General features: G+C 36.5%; 1 protein-coding gene across 4 annotated transcripts in view; it reads right to left on the minus strand.

Moving 5' to 3' along the window:
- The window catches only part of slc12a5a (solute carrier family 12 member 5a), a 165,517-nt gene that overhangs the window by 97,037 nt on the left and 42,148 nt on the right, over positions 1-26,332 (minus strand). Inside the window, exon 1 of one of the 4 annotated variants that reach the window (XM_051897687.1) lies at positions 7,837-8,228. The exons of the other annotated variants lie outside the window; for them this stretch is intronic. Within the exon in view, the coding sequence (XP_051753647.1) occupies positions 7,837-7,891 (55 nt within the window). The 5' untranslated portion in view covers positions 7,892-8,228. Of the gene's footprint in view, positions 1-7,836; positions 8,229-26,332 lie in introns of those variants that run through there. 4 annotated transcript variants of the gene reach the window in all.

Raw genomic sequence — 26,332 nt, forward strand, 5'->3', positions numbered from 1 at the left:
GACAGTGAGATAGATAGATAGATAGATAGATAGATAGATAGATAGATAGAATGACAGACAGACAGACAGACAGGGATAGATAGATAGATAGATAGATAGATAGATAGATAGAATGACATACAGACAGACAGATAGATAGATAGATAGAGACACAGACAGATAGACAGATAGATAGATAGATAGATAGATAGATAGAATGACAGACAGATAGACAGACAGACAGACAGACAGATAGATAGATAGATAGATAGAATGACAGACAGATAGACAGATAGATAGATAGATAGATAGATAGATAGATAGAATGACAGACAGACATAGATAGATAGATAGATAGATAGATAGATAGATAGAATGACAGACAGATAGACAGACAGACAGATAGATAGATAGATAGATAGATAGATAGATAGATAGAATGACAGACAGATAGACAGACAGACAGACAGACAGATAGATAGATAGATAGATAGATAGATAGATAGATAGATAGATAGATAGATTTTACCAACAAAGCAGAGAACATGTTCACATTCCCATTACTCAAGAGCTGACTGATTTTACTACAGTATTCAGCGTAAGTATCCAGTGTCATAACAGCACTTCCTGTGTAGTGCGTGAAGGGAACCACTACAGCGCAGTGATGTCATAAATTATCTAGCCTTTTAGGCTCCTTGTTTATTCACGGTCCTCGTCAACCAACTCATTATTTCACTCTCTACCCATCTTATTTCCGCTCCTATTCAGTTTTAAATGAGTCTCCTACACTCTTGAACAAACGCACACACGTCTTGGCCTTGGTGGTGAGCAAAGCAGTTGGCTGCTCCATTGCGACAGTGGTAACTATGGCGATAACACTGAGGAGAACTGCAAAACATCTCTCCTACATGCTCGCACCTACATCCACTGCATTTCTGCATGCACATGACAAATTAAGTCCACTCAGTGAATCTCACGAAAACATGTCCAGGGCATATTTCACCCAAAAACTAGAGGAAAGAAAAGAAGAAATTATATTTTACATAGCCTATTTTAGGGTGATTATGATTTTTGGGCTTTGTGACGTTTTTTTTTTAATGACAATTAAGCACATTTTCTTTCAAAATTATAACTATTGTAATGTATTCGGACATTTTATGTAACAACGACATTCTCATTGACTCACTTTTTTATTGTATTAGTGTAGAAATGCTGCTAATATAAATGTAAAAACATCAAAGACAGTACAACAAATACAATCATGATGCATAAATATTTCTACAATTTAAATAATGCATCACATTGATAAATGTATGTAAATGTAAATAAATAAATAAATTAACATGAGCAATTAAAGACATTTGTTTAAGTCATCAGTCCAGAACTAGAAGGAAAAAAGCAGAACACTTTAAACGTTTTAAGGTTGACATAATTACCTCAGAATTAGTATTCATTACCATCACCTTTACTGTAGGGCTCATTTTTAATTAAAATAGACTTTTCCTCTTTCAAACCCATTAACCATTTGACATATGGAGTGTGTGTTAGTGTATGCTGTCCTCATTTTAGACTCACTACAGAAGCTAAAATCACACATAAAAATGTCAGAATGTTACTGTAATGCATACAAAATATCAAACGAACACTGCAGGATCATTTCTCTTCACAAATGTCACGTTTCTTCATCATTTTTGCTCAGTGTCTTTTAATCAGCTGCTGATTTTTAGTGAGGAACCACAGGTGAAGAGAATCAACATGATCCGCTAATCACAAACAAACACAGATCTTTCTTTTGGCCTCATTAGATCAACTGTTTTAGCACTGCAAAGTCTTTTTAAAGTATTTTATATCTAACGCAGTGACAAAAAGCGTTTTTTAGTGCCAGTTAAACACTGGGGCTCCTGTGACGCATTAAGAGAATCGCTCTGCTGAAACAAAGGGCCGCTCACGGGCTCTTACAGCCTTAACTAAACATTATTAAAGACCTTCAGCAGACACTGCAGCGAGAGAATGAGGGAGCGACAAAAGAGAAAGCGAGATCGGTGGACGGGACAGTCATTAACCCCTCGATGAAGAGAATCAGAGCGAGTGAGGACAGAATAGATACACTGGGAGACATTTGGACCCCTTAAAGAAAGAAGCATCAAATCAGTCTTTCTGAACTCTGACACTAAGATTATATCACATCCACAATACCAAATCATTTCTCTCCCTCTCTCTATGTCATCTGTCTTCCCTTGAACTATATTTTCAGACTGTTTCCTCGATAAAAGTGAGGGTGTAATGAGGATAACAGGACACTGGATCACTGTAGGATTATTGTGTTCAGTAAAAACCCATTCAAATGTGTCACAGTCAGACTTGAAACATGCAAGAAACTGCTGACAACAACAGCTTGGTAGTAAAAATAAATAAATAAATAAAACAATGATTATCTTTTTGGAAATCATGAGGGTTTTATCTTTTTTTTTTTTAAACTACACTACCATTCTTAATTGTTTTTTTTGTTTTTTTGAAAGAAATGAATATTTTTTATTCAGCAACGATGCATTAAATTGATAATAAAGACATTTATAATGTCACAAAAAAAATCTATTTAAAAAAAAATGCTGTTCTTTTGAACTTTCTATTCATCAAAGAATCCTGAAAAACAATGTGTCACGTTTCCACAAAAATATGAAGCAGCACAACTGTTTTCAACATTGATAATAATCAGAAATGTTTCTTGAGCAGCAAATCATCATATTAGAATGATTTCTGAAGGATCATGTGGCACTGAAGACTGGCGTACACTGTAAAACCTGATACGTTATGGTAACTTAAACAATTTGATGAAACTGATTGCCTTAAACCATTTAAGTTTTAATACAATAAGTATGAGTACTTAAAATCACTTATATTTTAGTGTTGGTTTAATCATTCATTAGAGTACACTCAACTTAAAGATTTTAAGTTTATTCCACTCATTCAGTTTGAATTCAGGCAACAATTTTAACTTAGTCTTAACAACTATATAGCTACTTAAATGGGATGAGGAAACCGATTGCCTAAAACGATTAGTTCACTTCAGAATTAAAATTTCCTGATAATTTACTCACCCCCATGTCATCCAAGATGTTTATGTCTTTCTTTCTTCAGTCGAAAACAAATGAAGGTTTTTGAGGAAAACATTCCAGGATTTTTCTCCATATAGTGGACTTCACTGGGGTTCAACGGGTTGAAGGTCCAAATGTCAGTTTCAGTGCAGCTTCAAAGAGCTCTACATGATCCCAGACGAGGAATAAGGGTCTTATCTAGTGAAACCATCGATCATTTTCTAAAAAAATAAATAAATAAAAATATACTTTTTAACCACAAATGCTCATCTTGCACTGCTCTGCGATGCGCCACGCATTACGTAATCACGTTGGAAAGGTCACGCATGACGTAGGCGGAAGTACCGCGGTAGAGCAAAAAACGTCATCTCATTTTCTCTTCCAACTTCAAAATCGCCCAACATCATTGTTTTACCTTTTTTTTGTAAAGGGCGTTTGACTTAGTCTTTGCACGTTCGCTTTGTAAACACTGGATCAGTACTTCCGTCTACGTCATGCGTGACCTTTCCAACGTGATTTGTGGTTAAAAAGTATATACATTTTTATTTATTTTTTTAGAAAATGACCGATGTTTTCTCTAGATAAGACTCTTATACCTCGTCTGGGATCGTGTAGAGCTCTTTGAAGCTGCACTGAAACTGACATTTGGACCTTCAACCCGTTGAACCCCAGTGAAGTCCACTATATGGAGAAAAATCCTGGAATGTTTTCCTCAAAAACCTTAATATTTTTTCGACTGAAGAAAGAAAAACGGGTGTGTAAATTATAAGGAAACTTTAATTCTGAAGTGAACTAAGCCTTTAAATGGTTTAAGTTCACCCAACTCAAAGTAATAAAGTTACATAAGACACTAGTACAAAGCAATGATGACAGAACAGGATGATGCTGAAAATTCAGCTTTGATCACAGGAATGAATTATTTTAAAACATATTCAAATAGAAAATGGCTATTTAAAATTGTAAAAATATTTCACAATATATCTGTTTTTACTGTATTTTTAATCAAATAAATGCAGGCTTGGTGAGCATCTTCTTTCAAAAACATTAAAAAAATGTTTGCACACATAACAATTGCAATCCAAACAAACAGCTCCACTAGTTATGAAAGCATCTCATCAACCCAAAACATCCAAATCGTAACGCCGTCTGTTGCATTAAAATGTGGTCTAGATTGGTTTTGGAACTGAGCTACAGACCTTCATAAGACACAAGACTGCCGCGTCTGCATCACTACATGACAGCTGCATTAATCATCAAAGTTCACACTGTAAAACAGTGACTGATCATCCCTGTGTCACTGTACAATCCTCACAGCCTCAGCGCCAGGGATCGTGCTGACAAATAACACAATAACCTCTTATCTCTGAAAGACTCATCCACAGTCCTTCTCTGTCTATCTCTGATATCCTCCAATGTATCACTCTGTTGATAAGCACTGACTGCTGCCTCACTGGGGAAGGTCAAGTGATGAAAAGAGAAACATAATCACTAAAACTAGATTTTTTTTATATTTTATAAGGAAAATCATTCTCACTGGAATGATGCTAGGGTGTTGCTACAGTTGCAGTGTGTTCTAACATCGCTATATGGTTTCTAGAGAAAATTTATTTTAAATATATTTTCAAGCATAACAAATGTACATGCACTAATCCAATCTAACTGAGTGAAAATCAAAGTGTAATTATTAGTTGATGTCCAGAGCTGTAGGAGGGGAGCAACACACCTCTGTTGCGTTCCCACTATCCCCCTCTACCACTATTGTTACCATGACAGTGATGAAGATTTATGCAATGCCGACTGGATAGATGAGATTACAGAGCACTAAAAGTCACACATCAGTGAACACAACCTCATAGCGACAGGTCAGGACACTCTCCTGGAGTCCTTCACGTCACCGGAAGACACAAATGAAATAAAATGGAGCAAAACAAAATAATAAATAAAATATTTTTTTATAGATGCTAATAGGCCAATACAGAGTTCCAGCTGTACTGAAACGCACAAAGCATGAGCTGTCTTTATTTCTCAAAACAAACAAATAAATATATAAATTATATTATATATTATATAAATATTAGTGCTGTCAAATCAATTAATCGCATCTACCTTAAAAGTTTGTAAATATATGTGTGTGTATTTATGTATGTATATATATTAGTGCTGTCAAACGATTAATCACATCCAAATGAAATAAAATATAAATACACATGCATGTATATATTTAAGAAATATTTACACACACACACACACACACATATATATATATATATATATATATATAAATACTTTACATATATTTTATATTTACATAAATATACACAGTACACACATATATTATGTAAACAAACTTTTATTTTGGATGTGATTAATTGTGATATATATACACACACATTATATATTTACAAACTTAAGTTAGATGCGATTAAACGCAATTAATCGATTTGACAGCACTAATCTACGGAGCCCCGGACATGACATGCAGGTAAAAAATAGTAGGCTAAATCGTGCGCACAATTTACTAATTCATTCCCTCGATTTACTAAAAGGTGCACACGATTTAGTAAATCGAGGGAACGAATTAGTAAATCATGCGCACAATTTAATTTTTTTTCTTGCATGTCATGTGCGGGGCTCGGTACTAATACATATTATAAAATTATATATAAATAAATAGCATTAAATATACACACACACTAACTATCAAACGTTTTGAATAATTACAATTTTTAAAATGTTTTTAAAAGCCTCACCAAGGCTGCATTTATTTGATAAAAAATACTGTAAAAACAGTAATATTGTGAAATATTTTTACAATGTAAAATAACCATTTTCTATTTGAATATATTGTAAAATGTAATTTATTTCTGTGATCAAAGCTGAATTTTCAGCATCATTACTCCAGTCTTCAGTGTCACATGATCCTTCAGAAATCATTCTAATTTGCAGATAAGAGACTTCTTTCAAAAACATTCCATATGTATTCTTTTTATCAGCATGTACCGCCTGCTAAATAAATTCTTTGTCCATCAAGCCTGGAACAAACTCTCTAGCAAATAATTAACAGAGCGGCATCTCATGAATATGCTCGAGCGGATGACGCAGAATGCATCTGGAGGACGGATGCCTTTCATCTTAGTGTAGTGGGACAGCGAGATGCTCGCCTAAATCTCCTGATAATCCGCCTCAGCTTGTAATGAAAGGGATAAATCAGGACCCTGGACAGCGCTGGGCAGGGCTGACTGATAGTGCTGCTGCCTGGCTGGATTCAGCACCACGGACAGCGGCACATCCAGAGACTTGGATCCGATTCTGGCTTTGGGTTTATAGGGCATTATACAGACCTAAAAGGTACAAATCTGAGGCAACAAAAGCAGGTACACTGAATGTAGACTAAACAATAATCCAATGCTATACAGGATGAAGGCAGTGTAGGGACATTACATTAAACACAGTTCCCTGATCTGATTTGTGCCACATAACAGTGTGTGATGTATGTGCTGTGTGAAGAACTGCCTCCTGATAAGATCAAAGAGTCTAAACACACACCAACAGCTGCTGACGCCTGTTAAACACACTGATCAGATAGTCACGTCTCGTTAAAAGGTGCATAACTGAGTGAAATCTAAATGTAATTGAATGACATTTCATTGTCTTTGTAAGGGAGCAGGAAATATCTGATTGTCATGGGCAAAGAAACACAACGCTATTGATACAGTGATGGACACTTATGAAATGTCGACCTGATAGATGAGATTATACAGCACTAAAAGTCACGGCACTCTTCTGCTTGAGCCCTTCATAGTGATATGAAATTTCAATTACATAAAATATTAAAATAAATAAAATAAAATAAAAAGTAATCAAATAAAATGAAAATAAACAATAAAAATGAAAATAAAATAAAAATGAAAAATAATAAAATAAAAAATACAGAACTCTCCTATTTGAATTCTTTAAAGTGATGAGGATAAAAAAAAATAAAAAAAATTATAACAATAATACTTTTATAGCAATATTAAAATAAAAATAAAATAAAAAGTAATAAAATAAAATAAAATGAAAATAAACAATAAAAATTAAAATAAAAACAAACAATAATAAAATAAATACAGAACTCTACTACTCGACTTCTTTAAAGTGATGAGGATAAAATAATAATATAATAAAAAATAAAACAAAATTATTAATGAAAATAATATTTTTTTATAATAATATTAAAATAAAAATTCCAAAAAAAAAAAAAAAAAAAAAAGTCAGAGCACTCTCCTACTTGACTCTTAAAGCGACAAGGATAAAATAATAATACATTCATAAAATTATATCAATATAAATATATAATATTAATATAAAGATAATAAAATAAATGTTCAATAAAAATCAATAAAAAAAAGACCCACAGCACTGAATGCTACCTTATAGAATCAGGTTAAAAACAGTGAGACAGGCTGAAATATTACGACGGCATCTACGTCTCTACCAGAGGAGATGCCAGTGTATGACGGTAGAGAGGTTCCCCTTCCACCGCAGCTTTCTGCACGCTTGAAAACAAACAGAGGAAACAGAACGGGTCGCTACATGTACAGACACAACTAAAACAGCTTATTACTATTCCACTCACAGCAGCCATGCAGTAAGACAGGAGTGGACCTGTCGTGGGCAGCAACAGCAGAACCCGCGGCTCGAACCCTCCCTCCATCCGCACTGACCATTCCCGTGGCAGCGTGAGTGGGTGTGTGTGAACGCGAGAGATTCCTCCACTCACCCTGGCTGTTGGCAGCCCCCTCTGCCTCCTCGCATTCGATCAGGTTGTTGACCATCCTGCCTCTCCAAATGCCCTCTCTCCCCCAAAACTCTCCTCTGCTCAGGGGAGAAAAGCAGAAGAACGTCCAAGCGAGGAGATGCGCGAGAAAAAGATGGACCGATTTGCCCACCTGCTTTCCCCTGCCGAGAGCTGAGAGGAAATTACCGGCCAACGGATCGAGAGATGCGCGTTTTTTCTCCTCTGATTCTCTTCTTCTCGCGCTCTCCTCTCCTCTCTTGGCTGTAGCGTGACTCCCTCTCTCTCTCTCTCTCGTAGGAGGAGGGTACGACAGCTCAGAGCGGCTGGAGTTTACTGGATGATGGAACACGCTCTCTCTCTCTCTCTCCTTCTCCTCCTCACTCGCTCGCTCGTGCACATGGGAATCCGTGCACACACGCTCTCCTGTATACGCTCAGTGTAGTGGCTGACACAATATTAACACAAAATTCAGTAGAAAAAAAAAAAAAAAAAAGAAGAATTTAATGCTGTCAAACGATTAATCGTGATTAATCGCACCCAAAATAAAAGTTGTTTACATAATATATGTGTGTGTACTGTGTATATTTATTATGTATATATAAATACACACACATATAAGAAAAATTTACATTAAAACGTGTGTATATATATATATATATAAAATGTATATTACATATAAATATATTATATATAAATATAATATATTTTTGTTAAATATATACATGCATGTGTGTATTTATATATACTTATTACACGGCTCTGTGGAATACTTGATTCTGATTGGTCAATGGCGCCATCCAGCAGTATGTTATTCCCGATAACAACCGCTGAAAATAGATAACACAGGCTCATCCGGGTTACTAAAGTCAGCAGCGCTATACGCTTGCTAGGAATTTTTTTTCTTCATCGAAGTTTTGCTTTTGGTAAGCTAATAAAATATTAAAACTCAGTCAAATCAATATTTTGTGTACAGTTATTTAATTATTTCATCCAGTATCGTGGACTCGCTCGCTCTTGTTTCATACAAACGCAGCTGCTGCCATTTTGCGACTATTGTTTTGTACACTGTTGGATTATAAAATAACAATCTGGTAATCTGATCACCCTGTCAGGGTTTATCAACCGGATGGATGTACATTATCCCTTACATAATAAATATACACAGTACACACACATATATTATGTAAACACAAAGTTTTATTTTGGATGCGATTAATCATGATTAATCGTTTGACAGCACTAGAATTAACAAATAAAAATATAAATAAATTAAATAATTTAAAAAAATGTATAACAATTAATAATTAATAAAATGAAAAAGTGTCTTTTTTTAAGTTCTATTTTTGGCAGGCATTCTCAAAATGGGGTCTGTACCCATAGCCGAATAAAATAAATTCAGTGCCCTATGATTTCCACAACGTGGAAAACGAGGATGGGATCACGGAATCCAGTCATAAATCCAGTCTAGTGATGGGCGATTTCAAAACACTGCTTCATGATGCTTCGAAGCTTTATGAATCTTTTGTTTCGAATCAGTGGTTCGGAGCGCGTATCAAACTGCCAAAGTCACGCCCCCCAGTGGTGAACCACTGAAATTTCGAAACACTTACGTAACAAAGCCTCGTTTACTGAAATCACGTGACTTTGGCGCTACGAACCACTCATTCAAAACAAAAGATTAGTAAAGCTATGAAGCTTCATGAAGCAGTTTTTTTAAATCGCCCATCACTAGATATTGTTGAATAAAGTCGTTATTTTGTGATTTTCACACAAAAAGTATTCTCGTCACTTCATAACATTAAGGTTGAACCACTGTAGTCACATGAACTGTTTTAAATATGTCTTTAGTAGCTTTCTGGGCGTTTGAAAGTGTTAATTATCTTGCTGGCAATGGAGGCCTCACTGAGCCATCTGACTTTATCAAAAATATCTTAATTTGTGTTCTGAAGATGAACGAAGGTCTTACGGGTGTGGAACGACATGAGGGTGAGTAATTAATGACAGAAATTTCATTTTTGGGTGAACTAACCCTTTAACTTGTATTCCTTGAAGGCTTTCAGAGAACATAACTGTTGTTTTCATGGATGCTAGGATGCTTTTTGAGGTTGCTATGCGGTTGCTAAGGTGCTCTGAGTAACTTAAGCATGTTGCTATGGGGTTGTTAGGGTGTCTTCAAACTGTCTCTAATAAAAAAAGTCAAGTCTCTGTGATATTCTGGCTTGAGTCCCTCCTTCATTGTAAGGCTGTTGGATTTTTCCACCTGATGGACGTTTTATTGTGAAAACCTTAAGTCTGATCACACCTCTCCTGAGGAATCATTCATGTATTGGTTGTTTCCTACTGTAGGTTGGTCAAAATCCTCTTTCAGCTGCTCATGTCACCAAATAACTGCATTCTGTGCCTGCAAATTTGTTTTGTAAAACACAATCAATGCGATCAGCGGGCTCACATCATTGGAGGCTCAGAGCAAACAGAGACGCGGAGACAGGAAAGAATAGAGTGGAAAATGGAGATAGAAGGAAAAAAAGGAACGGACACAGATGCAAGCTGGAGTCTTTTATCCAAATGCTCCATTCAGATTCTCCCAGCTGATGCGTTTGGATCGTCTAGCTGGAGAACAGTTGAGAAGCAAATTCCAGGTAGCCTGCAGTTACACAAAATCTATTAAGTGACCGAATTTTGTGGCACGGAAGGACGCTGAGAGAAAGAAAAATGCATTTCGCCACGAGTCACAAAAACAATTCACATGCTTTTGAAAGACATTAATGCGTCTACATGAGAAGCGGACGCCCCCGGTGTAGACAGAGGGGATTATTTCCAATTACCACACACACACACACACACACACACACACACACACACACACACACACACACACACACACACACACACACACACACTCCAGTGCTCATAAACGATTTCTAATATCTACAGGGATCTCACACCATCCACTGGAACGGCACAAAAGCTCAAAGACTCTTATTCTGATGCAAGCTTATACGTCTCATGCATTTGAGTATATGTTGGGTCCCGATGCCACCGAAGTGAGAATGAGATTGAAACTGAAGCAGTAACAAGATCACCTGGCTTGTTAATCTCAGGTGATTTCAGTTAAGTCACCTGTGTAATCGACATTACTCATATTTTTCAGTAGGTGATGGATCCATTTTCATGATGCCTGTTTATTTTTTTATTAGGTTATTTGGTTAAAGGGGTCCTTGATTATGATTTCACTTTTTTAACTTTAGTTAGTGTGTAATGTTGCTGTTTGAGCATAAATAACATCTGCAAAGTTACGACGCTCAAAGTTCAATGCAAAGAGAGATATTTTCTTTCACAGAAATCACTGTTTAAGGACTACAACAAACGGCTGGTAGGGACTACAACGAGCTTCTTCCCGGGTTAGTGACATCACAAACCCCAAAATTTACATAAACCCCGCCCCCAAGAACACACAACAAAGGGGGCGAGGCCATGTTTGGCTGCTTTAGAGAAGAGGAAGAGTTGTTGTAGTAGAGTGTTGTTACCATGCCGTCATTTTACGCCGGACTGCTTCACAAACGAGGGTCAATTCAACGCTGGATTTGCACAAAAGATTAACATGACGACACATGCTAGTCGATGAGTTGAATCAACTCCACAGCAACTACATATATTTATCCACTAACCATTCAGAAACGTCCAGTTTCATTCTAAAAGTTGTAACTTCTTCCTGAGTCTCTCCATCAGTGTCGACTCCGGTTTGAACAATGTAAGGCTGAACACCGTTACTGACAATCCTCATTTTGGCTGCGTGAGATTCTCCAGCTTTGTTGTTGTTGAGCAACCGAAGCGTGAGCTGTTAAAGCTCCGCCCTCTTTTGGAAAGGGGGCCGGGAGCAGCAGCTCATTTGCATTTAAAGGGACACACACAAAAACGGTGTGTTTTTGCTCACACCCAAATAGGGGTAAATTTGACAAGCTATAATAAATGATCTGTGGGGTATTTTGAGCTGAAACTTCACAGACACATTCTGGGGACACCAGAGACTTATATTACATGTTGTAAAAATGGGCATAATAGGTCCCCTTTAAAGTACTAAAAAACGAAACTTCTCCAAAACATACTGCTAACATCTGTTACAACTTAAGGCAATCCTCTTATTAAAAAGCATATTTATTTTCTCCAAAGTCAATAAAAATTCCTAAAAGGAGGCAAAATACAGTGCTACTCATAAATCAAACTCATAATCACTGAATTGGTACTGTGTTTTGCAATTCTCAGGGTGCCACAACATCATCATCAACATTAATATTTTATACTCAACAATATTATTAATCTGACTGCACTGACAATATTTATTGAGAGCTGAATTGGGCTGGACAATGACATCACTGTTTTCTGCAGAGCTGCTTTATAGCTGAATTGAACCAATCTAATTATTGATGATCTTTACAACGAAACTGAATCAACACTGAACTGATCTCAGCTGAACAATGACACTTTTTTTTTCTTTTAGAGTTGCTTTACAGCTGAATTGAACTTTGTTTGAATCATTGAATTATTATTTTCATGTTTATGCCTGTAAAGCTGTATCGCTATAAAAATAAATGTGACTTGATTAATACTTAAAACACTCATATTTTTCAACACATTCATGTAAATCTAGAACTCCGGATGGTGCGAAACACTTCTAATGAATTAGCTCGAGCACATACACACACAGAAGGACCGTCTGATGGAGGTTTGCGAAGCACCCTGTCGTGACACTCTCAAAACGACGTGTGCATCTCCTTCTCAATTCACGCCACCGTACAAGACAAGCCATTCGGGCCGACTCAGCCGGAATGGGGCTATTTTTGGGATAAGAGCTGTCAGGAAGACTCTGTCGCGAGGAGGAGAGCTCACGTCTGAAATGGTCTGTGACCTGTAAGCACTCAATTACAAAAGCTGCCAGCGCTCGGCTCTTCTGAACGCACCTCTATGATACACGCAGCGCACAAACCAAGTGGACGCCTCAACAGGGATGGAGAAGAAACATGCACTATACACAGAAACCACATCTCGTGACATATGGCATGTTTATACTTGATTTTTACATATCAGATTGTTTTGATCAAGTCTGGAGCACAAATTTTGCAATAGCAATAATGGTTATTTCACATTATATGATAATGTACATTATACACTTAAAAATTAACCAATGATAACTTGCCAATCCCAATCTACAGCACACTTAAAAGTCAATTTGCCGCCAGTTCTACTCTTGCTTTGTGGTGGTCAAAAACAGTGCCAACAAAGGCTAAGAACCATAATATAAATGTGTGCATATTAATTAATTAATTACTTAATTAATATGAATTATAAATACATAAATATACAATTATAAATAAATATAATTTATATTTATTTATGTAATATAAAATTATTTAATATAATATACAATTGAATGCATTATAAATATTATATTACAAATACTTATATTTATAATTATTTATAAATCAATAAAACTAATTTATGAATCAGTATATATATATATATATATGGTATATAAATATATAAAACTGATTTTGATTTATATATAATTTATATTTATGTAATATAAAATGATTTAATATAATATATAATTGAATTTCTTATATATTTAATTACATTAAATATAAATACTTTTTTATAATTATTTATAAATCAATATAATCAATATAATAATCAGTTTTATACATATACATACACACATATACACACACATATATATATATATATATATATATATATATATAAAAAACTGATTATTATATTGATTATATTGATTTATATATAATTTATATTTATGTAATATAAAATGATTTAATATAATATATAATTGAATTTACTATATATTTAATTACATTAAATATAAATACTCGTTTTTATAATTATTTATAAATCAATATAATCAATATAATAATCAGTTACACACACACACACACACACATATATATACATATATATGTACATAAATATATATATATATAAATATATATATATATATATATATATATATATATATATATATATATACATATATACACACACATACATACATACATATACATATTATATACACACACACACACATAAATATATATATATATATATATATATATGAATTAATATAATAAATAAAGCTGCCAGATTCAACTGGCTGACAGCTCAGGTCCTCATACGCTAGGCGGCTAACCAATCAAAACCTATATAAAGTGACATACCCAAAGACATCTGTGACAGAACAAGCTAGAGAAGAGCAGTGCTCCAGGTGAGGATGTCTTCCCCCAGGGCTTAACCAACCACTGAGGATTGTGGGTCAATAGTGAGGGTTGTTGTACACAAAGCAGGGCAGGATCAGGTGGCGTCGTCACACAGCTGGGTTGGTTGGGCAGCTGAAGCTCAGAGGTGGTACAAACACACACACAGTGACAGAGCAATGACACAGGCCTGTTACATGACGCCATTTACACACGTGAGTGCCCTGCGGCATTGACTCACAATCCCCGAATGTGTTTAAGTCAGAATGAAGATAGCAATACCTCTCGTGTGGGCACATTTATTCACATATAAGCAGACCCAGGATTTTTCCACACTGATTTGGCAGAAAAATCGGTGGAATTCTTGAAACAACTTTTCTGACGTAAAAACATAGCCAGAAAAAAAAAAAATCGACATTTTATATATGCCCCTGTACACCCATCCATTCCAGTCAAAACCACATATCATTCAAAAAAACAATGCAACATCCAGCCTAAATCAGTGCAATGCCAGGAAGCTCACAAACCACAGTGCATCAGTGCATTGGCACACATGCTGATGAAGAAAAACCTTGGTGACTGAGACAACCTTCGCAGCCAATCTTAATATGCGACAACAATAAACGCTCAGGGTAAGACTATTGAATTCATTTTTTTCCTGGGTTGAGTTTCTCTGATGTTGATGACTAAGGAGATCTGCGCTGAATAGCGGCCATATTAGGGCTCGAGGCTGCTTCCTAATGAACAATGCTGCCTGACAAACACTCGAAATACCAAAATGATGAGCGGCCATCTCGTGTGGAAATTGAGAGCTGAGGAGGAGGGTGACCGTTTGTGTACGCAAGCGCATGGTGAGGAGTCGCTGCGAACCGCTCAATGCCCACCTACCCTTAAGCAGCGGCCCTGGGAAATCAAACAAACAAAGTGTGATAAAGCAGCAAACAATCGTCCATCACGGCCCCCGCTATCACATCTGAGGAACGGAGAGCGCGCAGCGTGATCGCTTCTCTCCTAATGACTTTCCTCTTCATTAGATTCATCTGAGCTTCACTCGCTTAGTACTCAAAGTCTGATAATGTTTGTGCCCGGAGCACAAACCCCCTTCATTAACCTTTAAAAGGACTCATTACACAATTGCACACACCCAGAGATACTGGGTTACGGATGCTGAAGGGCGATTGGTTGGAGAGAAGTTCAATGTGAAAATTGCATCAGATTTGCTGATTCGACTCTAATCTTTCATCTAGCTGTCTGCCTGCTTACCTATCAGTGAGTTTAATCGAATGATGGAGATCCATCTGCAGCGCAAATCGTTTCCTCTGAACCGACTGCACAGAAATTGTCCTTCCCTTTCACAAACAAATCTAATCATACCCTCGAGTTGCAAAGGATTGGCAATCCATGCTTGGTAAATGTCGGAGTGTCTCATAAAGGCATGTGTAAGTGCTTTGTACATCGTAAGGACTCCATTTCATTACTTCCACCTCCTACTGAAGAGAGTCCTGCAAATTTAATGCACCCACAGATAATTTATGCCATGAATTCTGCAGCTCCATAAATGCATCTTTCTCCAAAGCAACTCGTGAGAATTACTTTACGTTGTAACATGCAAAGAAGCATGACTGTACCTGGAGGCGCTGACAGCAAACACAGCTGCTCCAAGTTCAATTAATCTCTTCCGAGGCAAAGCGGTCCAGAGCACAGCATCATCAAAAGAGCGCCGGATCCTTTCTTTAGGCCTCGGCCTCTCAAAGAGATCAAAGTCTAGATGGAGTGCTACGACATGGCCAGCGCTGCTTTGTGTAGGCCTACATATAAACATGCTTGATCCACAGCAATCAAAATCAAGAAGAACTGAATCTCGATCTCTGTCTTCATCTCATGACCAACAACAAACAGCCGTCGGTGCTGGAGAAAAGCTTCTTCCAGGCCTGGTGGAGCAGATAGGAGATGTGTGCTGAGCTGGTGATCTGTTTAAAGGTGAACTTGACAGAACAATTGTGGATGTTTTTCTCTCTCCGAAAAACCTTTGGGGCGAGAGTTGATGAGCAGCATTGGGAATCTGGATGCAACAAGAATCCGATACATCCTGGCAGTGCAGGAAAAGAGTGCTCACATCTCAGTGCTCGATTAAAAGTAAGAATTAGATGCACAACCTGGAACAAAACAAGCTGAACGGTTGTTAAGTTTAATGGCAAAGTGTGCAATTAATGTGCACAAAAACAACTCTATCTGCAATTGTTTTTCCGACAGGAACACAGAGTCTCTTTTCAGAAAAGACTATTTATAGTTGACTCAAAACAAAAATAGGATAGGAGAAAGTATTTTAACTTGAAAAAGACACTAAAGTCAACATTAAAAGGCATCCACAAGCATTTACATTCATAATGTGCATCTCAAATGCTTCTTTTTCAAATCGCTGTCATATTAGTCTACATATAGTTCACTTTATTATTAATTTATATATAAACATAAATTATTTATAGATAATATATATATATATATATATATATATATAAATATTTATAACTCTCTCTCTCTCTCTCTCTCTATATATATATATATATATAAATATTTTGTCATATATATATATAAATATAAATGTAAAATAAAAATTATATATATAAATATATAGTATTTGATATAACTATACATTTTATTATATATATAAATATATATATATATATATATATATATATATATACACAGTCAAACCAAAAATTATTCAGACATTTTTTATATTTTTTGATATATTTTTACTAGTGGATGTAGGACACTATAGTTCATTAATGTAAGTGAGGAGAGCAAAATAAAGTAAACTGTGACATATTATACCCAAATATTCTTCATACAGTGGACTACCAGTAAAATTGATAAAAATTTGGAACCAAAAATTATTCAGACACTTTGACCTGACCATATTTTGCTTAAGTGTTATCTGACATAATTAAGATAAATTTTTTTCTGACACAGTTTAACTCTGAGATCTTGTCATATTTTATTACCATTTTTTAAACTATAGTGAATAAACTGTATTAATGAACGAAATGTTCAAGGTGTCTGAATAAATTTTGGTTTGACTGTATGTGTGTGTGTGCCTTTATAAAGTTATATATATTTATAGTTATATACAAAGTTATATTATATTTTCAAGTAATAAATAGGGCCAATTTTGATTTCATAACTTTAAGGTTTGTTATTTGTCGAGTTAAAAAAACCACAAGAAATTGCTATACTCTTATCTAACCATACAGACAGGCATTAAAATGTCAGTTCTATCTATATCTGTTGATTGTTATTTGTTTCCCTTCGTGTGAGTTTTCTCAGGCTGGAAATAGACAACGACGTGAACTGACCCACTTTTCCCCCCAACAGAAAAGAGGGCAGGGAAAAGAGATACTCTGGGAGGAAAAAGCAGAGGAATTGCGGAAGATCTAATGAACCTGTATTTGCATATGACATTTGCATGTGGAGCGGTAATAAAGGCCATTTTTGGTCCTGGCGATAGCAGCGTTGAGCTTAGGGGGGATGTGTAGTCATTATAGCCACTCAGATATCCATACAAATGGGGCTCCTGTTCAGACAAGCAGCCTAACCTGTTGGAGACAGGCATTTTGACCCATCTTACACTCATACACACACAAATTGTACAGCAAATGCATCAAGAAACCCAAAGAGACCAGCTGTAGGGTGTTCGCTTGCATCGGGTTATGACTCTACTCTCGCTCATCCAAACATGTTATTTGCTAATTACACTAAACATCTCTTGAACACTTCTTCTCCAGTCACCCTATGCATTAGGACGCATTGCAATCAGCTATTTGTACAATTACTGTGTTTGGCTATTAAATTGTAGCCCTACCAAGCATTGTGAAACCTTTTCCCCCAAGGTGCCAGAAAGGAGGGCAAATATCTGTGTCTCACAAACGCAGATGTGGATATATAGGGCACGAACGAGCGGCTCACAGTCAGTGTGTAAGTGTACCGGATCAGACGGAAGTGCAAATATTATGACAGTAGAGTAAACTGACGGATTTTTGTGACCAGAAGTCACAGTTTGACTGCAAATAAATTGCACAGCAGTGCGAGAAATTAGTATCGAGTTTAGTGGAGCTTATTGGCAGGAAAAAGGAATATTTTGGGCTAAAGTGTGACGAATTAAGACCTTGTAGTCAATTCACTTAGAATTATACTCCTATTTGAATTATAGCAACAAAAAGTCTTTTAAAACTACAATTATATAAACTGCACAGAAAACACTTTTATAAAGAAGAAAGAGGATTTATAGTAGTACCATATACAGGTGCTGGTCATATAATTAGAATATCATCAAAAAGTTGATTTATTTCACTAATTCCATTCAAAAAGTGAAACTTGTATATTATATTCATTCATTACACACAGACTGATATATTTCAAATGTTTATTTCTTTTAATTTTGATGATTATAACTGACAACTAAGGAAAATCCCAAATTCAGTATCTCAGAAAAGTAGAATATTACTTAAGACCAATACAAAGAAAGGATTTTTAGAAATCTTGGCCAACTGAAAAGTATGAACATGAAAAGTATGAGCATGTACAGCACTCCTTTTGCCTGAATTACTGCGGCAATGCGGCGTGGCATGGAGTCGATCAGTCTGTGGCACTGCTCAGGTGTTATAAGAGCCCAGGTTGCTCTGATAGTGGCCTTCAGCTCTTCTGCATTGTTGGGTCTGGCATATCGCATCTTCCTCTTCACAATACCCCATAGATTTTCTATGTGTGCAGGTGCCAAGTCCTGTTGGAAAATGAAATCTGCATCTCCATAAAGTTGGTCAGCAGCAGGAAGCATGAAGTGCTCTAAAACTTCCTGGTATACGGCTGCGTTGACCTTGGACCTCAGAAAACCCAGTGGACCAACACCAGCAGATGACATGGCACCCCAAACCATCACTGACTGAGGAAACTTTACACTGGACCTCAAGCAACGTGGATTGTGTGCCTCTCCTCTCTTCCTCCAGACTCTGAACCCTGATTTCCAAAGGAAATGCAAAATTTACTTTCATCAGAGAACATAACTTTGGACCACTCAGCAGCAGTCCAGTCCTTTTTGTCTTTAGCCCAGGCGAGACGCTTCTGACGCTGTCTGTTGTTCAAGAGTGGCTTGACACAAGGAATGTGACAGCTGAAACCCATGTCTTGCATACGTCTGTGCGTAGTGGTTCTTGAAGCACTGACTCCAGCTGCAGTCCACTCTTTGTGAATCTCCCCCACATTTTTGAATGGGTTTTGTTTCACAATCCTCTCCAGGGTGCGGTTATCCCTATTGCTTGTACACTTTTTTTCTACCACATCTTTTCCTTCCCTTCGCCTCTCTATTAATGTGCTTGGACACAGAGCTCTGTGAACAGCCAGCCTCTTTTGCAATGACCTTTTGTGTCTTGCCCTCCTTGTGCAAGGTGTCAATGGTCGTCTTTTGGAAAACTGCCAAGTCAGCAGTCTTCCCCATGATTGTGTAGCCTACAGAACTAGACCGAGAGACCATTTAAAGGCCTTTGCAGGTGTTTTGAGTTAATTAGCTGATTAGAGTGTGGCACCAGGTGTCTTCAATATTGAACCTTTTCACAATATTCTAATTTTCTGAGATACTGAATTTGGGATTTTCCTTACTTGTTAGTTATAATCATCAAAATTAAAAGAAATAAACATTTGAAATATATCAGTCTGTGTGTAATGAATGAATATAATATACAAGTTTCACTTTTTGAATGGAATTAGTGAAATAAATCAACTTTTTGATGATATTCTAATTATATGACCAGCACCTGTACTGTAATATATATATATATATATAAACAATGAACAGAATAAACAAATAGCTCTCATTCATGAATGATATGTTGACAGTGACACTATTGGTTCTTGCTTATCACATGACTGATGTTGATGTGGCTAATTTAAGTATGCAGTATTTGAGGGAAAGATTATCAGTGAATAATCATTCATATGACTTCAGAGGACTTCACATGGAAAAGAGCAACAAACATTCTGCCTCAAATCTTCTTGAAATGTGGTTTTGTGACAACATGATGCCAAGTAAAGTCAGTGTTTATATCGTTAAGTAAAACTAAAGCTAAAACTATAACAACTATTTTTGGTAATTGAAAAAGCTGAAATCAAATAAAATGGAAATATTACATGAAAAACTTAAATTAGAAATGTTGTGTTGACAACTGAAAAAAAAAAATGTTTAAGCTGAAATACTAAAATAATAATAATAAAAAAAAAATAATAATATTAAATAAATGAAAGCAAATTAAAATGAAAGCAAAATAGAAATGTTTGTCAAAAACTAATAAAAAATTTAAAAAGGACATAAAATGATTTAAATAAAAACTGAAAATATAACAAATAAAATATGATTCAAAATATTAATATATACTATAATAGTATATAAATAATAAGAGTATTTTTTATTTTTGGGTGAACTATTCCTTTAGGCTACCAAAATATTTTTATTATATGCAATAATGATGGAGTTTTTTTCCAATTGTGAGTGTAAATGCATTTTGTTAGCATTATTGTTTTTTTTTTTTTTTACAAATAATTACATTTCCACATAATGTCTGCAACACAGACACTATAAAGCGCTCCCTGTCTGTCTTTGACATATATGTATTCATTTAGCACACAGAGCGCTATAAAAGGCAAACTCATTACCGCTGCCCATTAGATGTAATTCTATGCTACATTGACCTTTCTTATTAACTGCGACATATTGAAGTGGTTTTTAGTGCAGCCGAGTAAAACGTTTTCACAACCAGTCTAAATGCCCAGCGCTACGACAAAACAACCCATACTATTTTACAAAATACCAGGGAGTTTAACAGCACCAGAGGATTGGCAGGGAGACATTTTAACTCAAAAACAGTGTTGCTGAAGTCGGCTACACCTGTGAGGTATGACACCCTTCACATGCTTCTGAGATGACGAGAGAAATATACACACAACCACAGTACACAAGTCAGTGACAGATAGCTGAGGAAAACATGTGCTGAACTGTAAGACATTTTCAACCTTTCTTTAGTGTGTAATGTTGCTGTTTGAGCATGAAAAAGTCTGCAAAGTCCCTCCAGAGGGAGTTATTCTCTGTATCAGTGCCTCTGTTTCTGAACTCCCTGAAATGCCTCCATTGTAGTCTTGAGTTTTCTTCCTGGAACAAATAAGTCACAATATTCCTCATTTAAATAATTCCCACCCAAGGCGTATGCAAAATAAAGGGGCGGGGCCTGGTTGAGTTAGTTAGTAGTGTGTTGAAACTCACGGTTATGGTAAGGGACGGGACGTTTCCCAAACACCCTCGAAGCGCTTGACCAATCACAACACACTGGTCCAGCCAACCAACCAGAGCACATTGTGCTTTTCAGAAGGAGGGGCTTCATAGAGACAGGAACTAAACAGAGCGTTACTGACAGACTGGGAAGAGAGGAGCTGCATCAATGACAAATATGGGTAAAATAATGAACATTCAAGCATGAAAACCTGTTCTAGTGGAGCCCAAAAACAACATAAAGACTTTGTAAAAGGGCATAATAGGACCCCTTTAAAAATGACACTAGTGTAAAGCAGCATTGCAGTTCATTCCGGCCAAAAAGACGGTCACTTACAAAAAAATAAAACTGTCTTACCGGCATGTAAAGCAGCCAACTACAGTTTTACGTCCAAAACAAGTGGCTGTACAATAAACTAAATAAGTGAGCAGAAAGGCACATTGACAATAGGGTCAATTGGTTGAGACATAAATGATTATGTGATTTTGGTACATGGCTTATATTTCATTAGACTTTCCAATCACAGATATCTGTAAAGGTTAAGGCACAAATCAAACTGACCAATAATCTACAACCACAATGGACAAACACTCATTCAATAAAAACACTGAAAATATCAAAGGAGTTGCGGTCACACAGTGAAATCAATAAAATGAAGATACCCAGAAAATGCTGAAATAAATTGCCCTGAGGACTATTGAGCGAAACTCATTTTATTCCATCCTTCAGTTTACTTGATTTTTCATTTTTATCAAGGAGCCTTTAAGTGAGAGAACTTACAAAGACCAAAGTGTAAAGTCAAAACTGTTTAGTGTCTTAGTTGGTACCTTCGAAGTTCGAACCAACAATTTCTGCCATATACTGTGGTGAACGAAAAGACATGAATGACACATATCAACACAAATTGTTTCAGCATCTGCTGCTTACACCAACTATTAAATTACTGTCCAATTCTTATTTTTTGTCACATCTGTGATGGTTTTCATCACATTCTGGAGATTTTGTAATACAGTGGCTTGAATACTGCACAGCTGGGATGGGACAGCAGTTATGCTTTCATTGCTCAGAGAGTTGAAAAAGCATTTCAATATAAACGTTTCAATATAAAACAATTATAAAACTATAATTAGACGGTGACATTTATGCACATTTAACGATATTGTTCATTGCTTCAGGAATTGAGAGCAGACAAATACGGGATAGTGCACTGGCCGTAACGTATTAGAGTACACGTCCACATGTCTGAACATGTCAGAAGACCTCACAAAACTGTGTCACGACAAATCAGCTCAATCAAAACCCACCGGGCTCCGTCAGGACAGGACCACTGAGTGAAAATTGACTGTGTAAGACAAGGGATCCTGGGGATTTACAGGATGATGCATTTTGGCAAGAACAGCGACTGTGAACAGCGTCTTTGAGTCCCGAACATGTGAACAAAATAATTTGCTTGGTCTGTTTATCAAAAGATCAGAGCTTAATGTAGGGCTTTTAACTAGTTGCTTATTAGCTTGTATATTGGTTGTTTATTAGTACTTATAAAGCACATATTAATGCCTTATTCTGCATGACCATATTCCACATCCTTTAATCCTACTCAATACTTGAACTTAACCACTACAACAACTACCTTACTAACTATTAATAAGTAGTAAATTAAGGGTTTATTGAGGGGAAAGTCATAATTAATAGTGAATATGTGTTCCCCATACTAAAGTCTTTTAAAAATACATTTAAAAATGCTGATGAGGGGGTTTAACTGTGAAATCTGTCTAACAGCCAAAACACAGCACATTAAAATAAAATAAAATAAAATAAAACAAAATAAAAGTGACATTTATTATTATCAATGTTGAAAACAGTTTTTGCTGCTAAATATTTTTGTGGACACCATCATTCACTACCATTCAAAAGTTTGGGTAAGTATGAAAAAAAGAAAATAAATGAATAATTTTATTCAGAAAGGACACATTAAATTGATCAAACGTGTCAGTGAAGACATTTATAATGTCACAAAAGATTTCTATTTCAAATAAATGCTGTTCTTTTGTAATTTTCAAAGAATAATAAAAATAGCATCATGACTTCCACAACAATATCAACGAGCAAAAGCTGTTTTCATTTTAGTGATTTTAAATTGTAATAATAATATTTTTATATATTTTTTTTTTTTACTGTTTTTAACCAAATAAATGCAGTCTTGGTGAGGATAAGAGAAAAAAAAACATAAAAAAAGCTGAATTATTCCAAACCTTTGACTCGTAGTGTGAATGAGTGTATACACATGCACAAGCATACATACAAGAAACAAGTATCAATACTGACCATCCATCAAAGTCTAACATGTGCATCTGAGAGAAATCAAGTCTGCATGTGTAGAGAGCAGAACGTGTGTTTGTTGACATGAACATCTGCTTGGGTCAAACTGCTGTGCAAATGAAGGTAAGAACAAACTCTAATTAAAAGGACATTAATCTAAAGTAATTCACCAGCGAGCAGCAGACCAAGGTCAGAAGCACTCCTCGTGTTATGATATGTCATGTTGTCCTAAAATGATCTGCTGTATCCCAGTATCCCATGACCCTTCAGTCTTGCCTGACTGCACTGGGTGAACCAATGACCCGCGGGTGCAGCTGGAGGAACAGTTACTAATGAGACACCGGTGACAAAGGTGGAGTTAAGTAAGCTTTGCACATTTCAGAGGAATGACTAGGGAGTTACGAACTGATTCACTGATTCATTTGAGTCCCTGCATACTGTTGCTTTCCCAAAACTACACATAGTTTGACAAATATCAATGAAAGAATTACACTGAGACTATTTCATTGTCTCAACATTAAGATGAATGACTTTTAAAAGAACGTTGGAGGTGAATCAAATTATTAATATTGTACAAAAGCTCAAAGAACTGAAAAAAAAAATCAGTGGGAATTATGAGTTGAATTGTTCTCTTTATGAAAAACAATTCACAGGTTTTCTGATGGCTTGAAATGAAGCAGTAACTGGCCTGCTAAGCATATTTATGTTTTCTTTTACAGCTTTAATTAGCATGAAATGAATTAGCAGCTGACTAATTTCAAAGGTTCTGGTAACCCAGCAGTGCACAGAGATGATACATGGCTTGTAAATGTATGCCTGCTTTGTTCTTGAACTGTATATCCTCTATACAGAGCTGATTATCAGTAATACAGTCATAATCAGCTCATATAATAAGGAATCTAATCTTCCTTGATCTTGTGCAAAAAGAGTTCATGCAGTATGAAAACTTTAAGAAGCTCCATAGAACAAAAAATGAAGCATTCTTGCATTGTGTCTGCCGTACTTTGTAATTGTTTGCCTACATCCGTATGAATCAGATGGGCGTCCTTAGTCGCTGTGATGCATCTTGCCACTTTTCCAGTGTTGAGAAATGCATTTTGAGACTGAAGCATATGTTTGTTGTATTTCCAAAGTTTTATGAACCACTGCAGTCTAAATAAACAAGCAGAACTCTAGGGAAAAAAGATATATATGATATAAGACCGGCGCTCAACAACAACATATCTTAGGATCATTTCTATTATGCAGAACCATTTTTAAAGACAGAAATATTACTACTTTGTTCTCTTTAGTTTAAACGGATGTCGCTGTTTTTTTAATGGTAATTTCAGTAAGAATTAGACTAAATTTGAAGGAGTAGCAGCGACAAAACTAAATACTGTACTTTTCAAAATGGCCACTACTGTAATGGGCGGAGTCTTAATGTAAGATGCTGAATGTGAACCATTTGAAAAGTGAATTTTTGAACTGCTGGTGGCGCTATAGAGTTGGTCCTAGAGACTCCAAAATTGGTCAGATTACTGTTCATTACCATCACTACAAGTGTGCCAATTTTCATCATTTTCACACTTAGGGCTGCCATAGACTCCCATTCAGGAAACTGTTCTCGGCAACTAATTCTAATATAATGATATAATACACCGATCAGGCATAACATTATGACCACCTTCCTAATATTGTGTTGGTCCCACTTTTGCTGTCAAAACAGCCCTGACCCGTCGAGGCATGGACTCCACTAGACCCCTGAAGGTGCGCTGTGGTATCTGACACCAAGATGTTAGCAGTAGATCCTTTAGGTCCTGGAAGTTGTGAGGTGGAGCCTCCGTGGATCGGACTTGTTTGTTCAGCACATCCCACAGATGCTCGATTGGATTGAGATCTGGGGAATTTGGAGGCCAAGTCAACATCCTCAAACTCGTTGTTGTGCTCCTCAAACCATTCCTGAACCATTTTTGCTTTGAGGAAGGGCGCATTATCCTGCTGAAAGAGGCCACAGCCACCAGAGAATACCGTTTCCATGAAAGGGAGTACATGGTCTGCAACAATGCTTAGGTAGGTGGTACGTGTCAAAGTAACATCCACATGGATGGCAGGACCCAAGGTTTCCCAGCAGAACATTGCCCAAAGCATCACACTGCCTCCGCCGGCTTGCCTTCTTCCCATAGTGCATCCTGGTGCCATGTGTTCCCCAGGTAAGAGACGCACACGCACCCGGCCATCCACGTGATGTAAAAGAAAACATGATTCATCAGGCCACCTTCTTCCATTGCTCCATGGTCCAGTTCTGATGCTCACGTGCCCATTGTTGGTTCTTTCGGCGGTGGACAGGGGTCAGCATGGGCACCCTGACTGGTCTGCGGCTCTGCAGCCCCATACGCAACGAACTGTGATGCACTGTGTATTCTGACACCTTTCTATCAGAACCAGCATTAACTTCTTGAGCAATTTGAGCTACAGCAGCTCGTCTGTTGGATCGGACCACACGAGCCAGCCTTCAATGAGCCTTGGCCGCCCATGACCCTGTCACCGGTTAACCACTATTCCTTCCTTGGGCCACTTTTGATAGATACTGACCACTGCAGA

The sequence above is a fragment of the Ctenopharyngodon idella genome, chromosome 6 (assembly GCF_019924925.1).
Source record: "Ctenopharyngodon idella isolate HZGC_01 chromosome 6, HZGC01, whole genome shotgun sequence".
Taxonomy (NCBI): domain Eukaryota; kingdom Metazoa; phylum Chordata; class Actinopteri; order Cypriniformes; family Xenocyprididae; genus Ctenopharyngodon; species Ctenopharyngodon idella.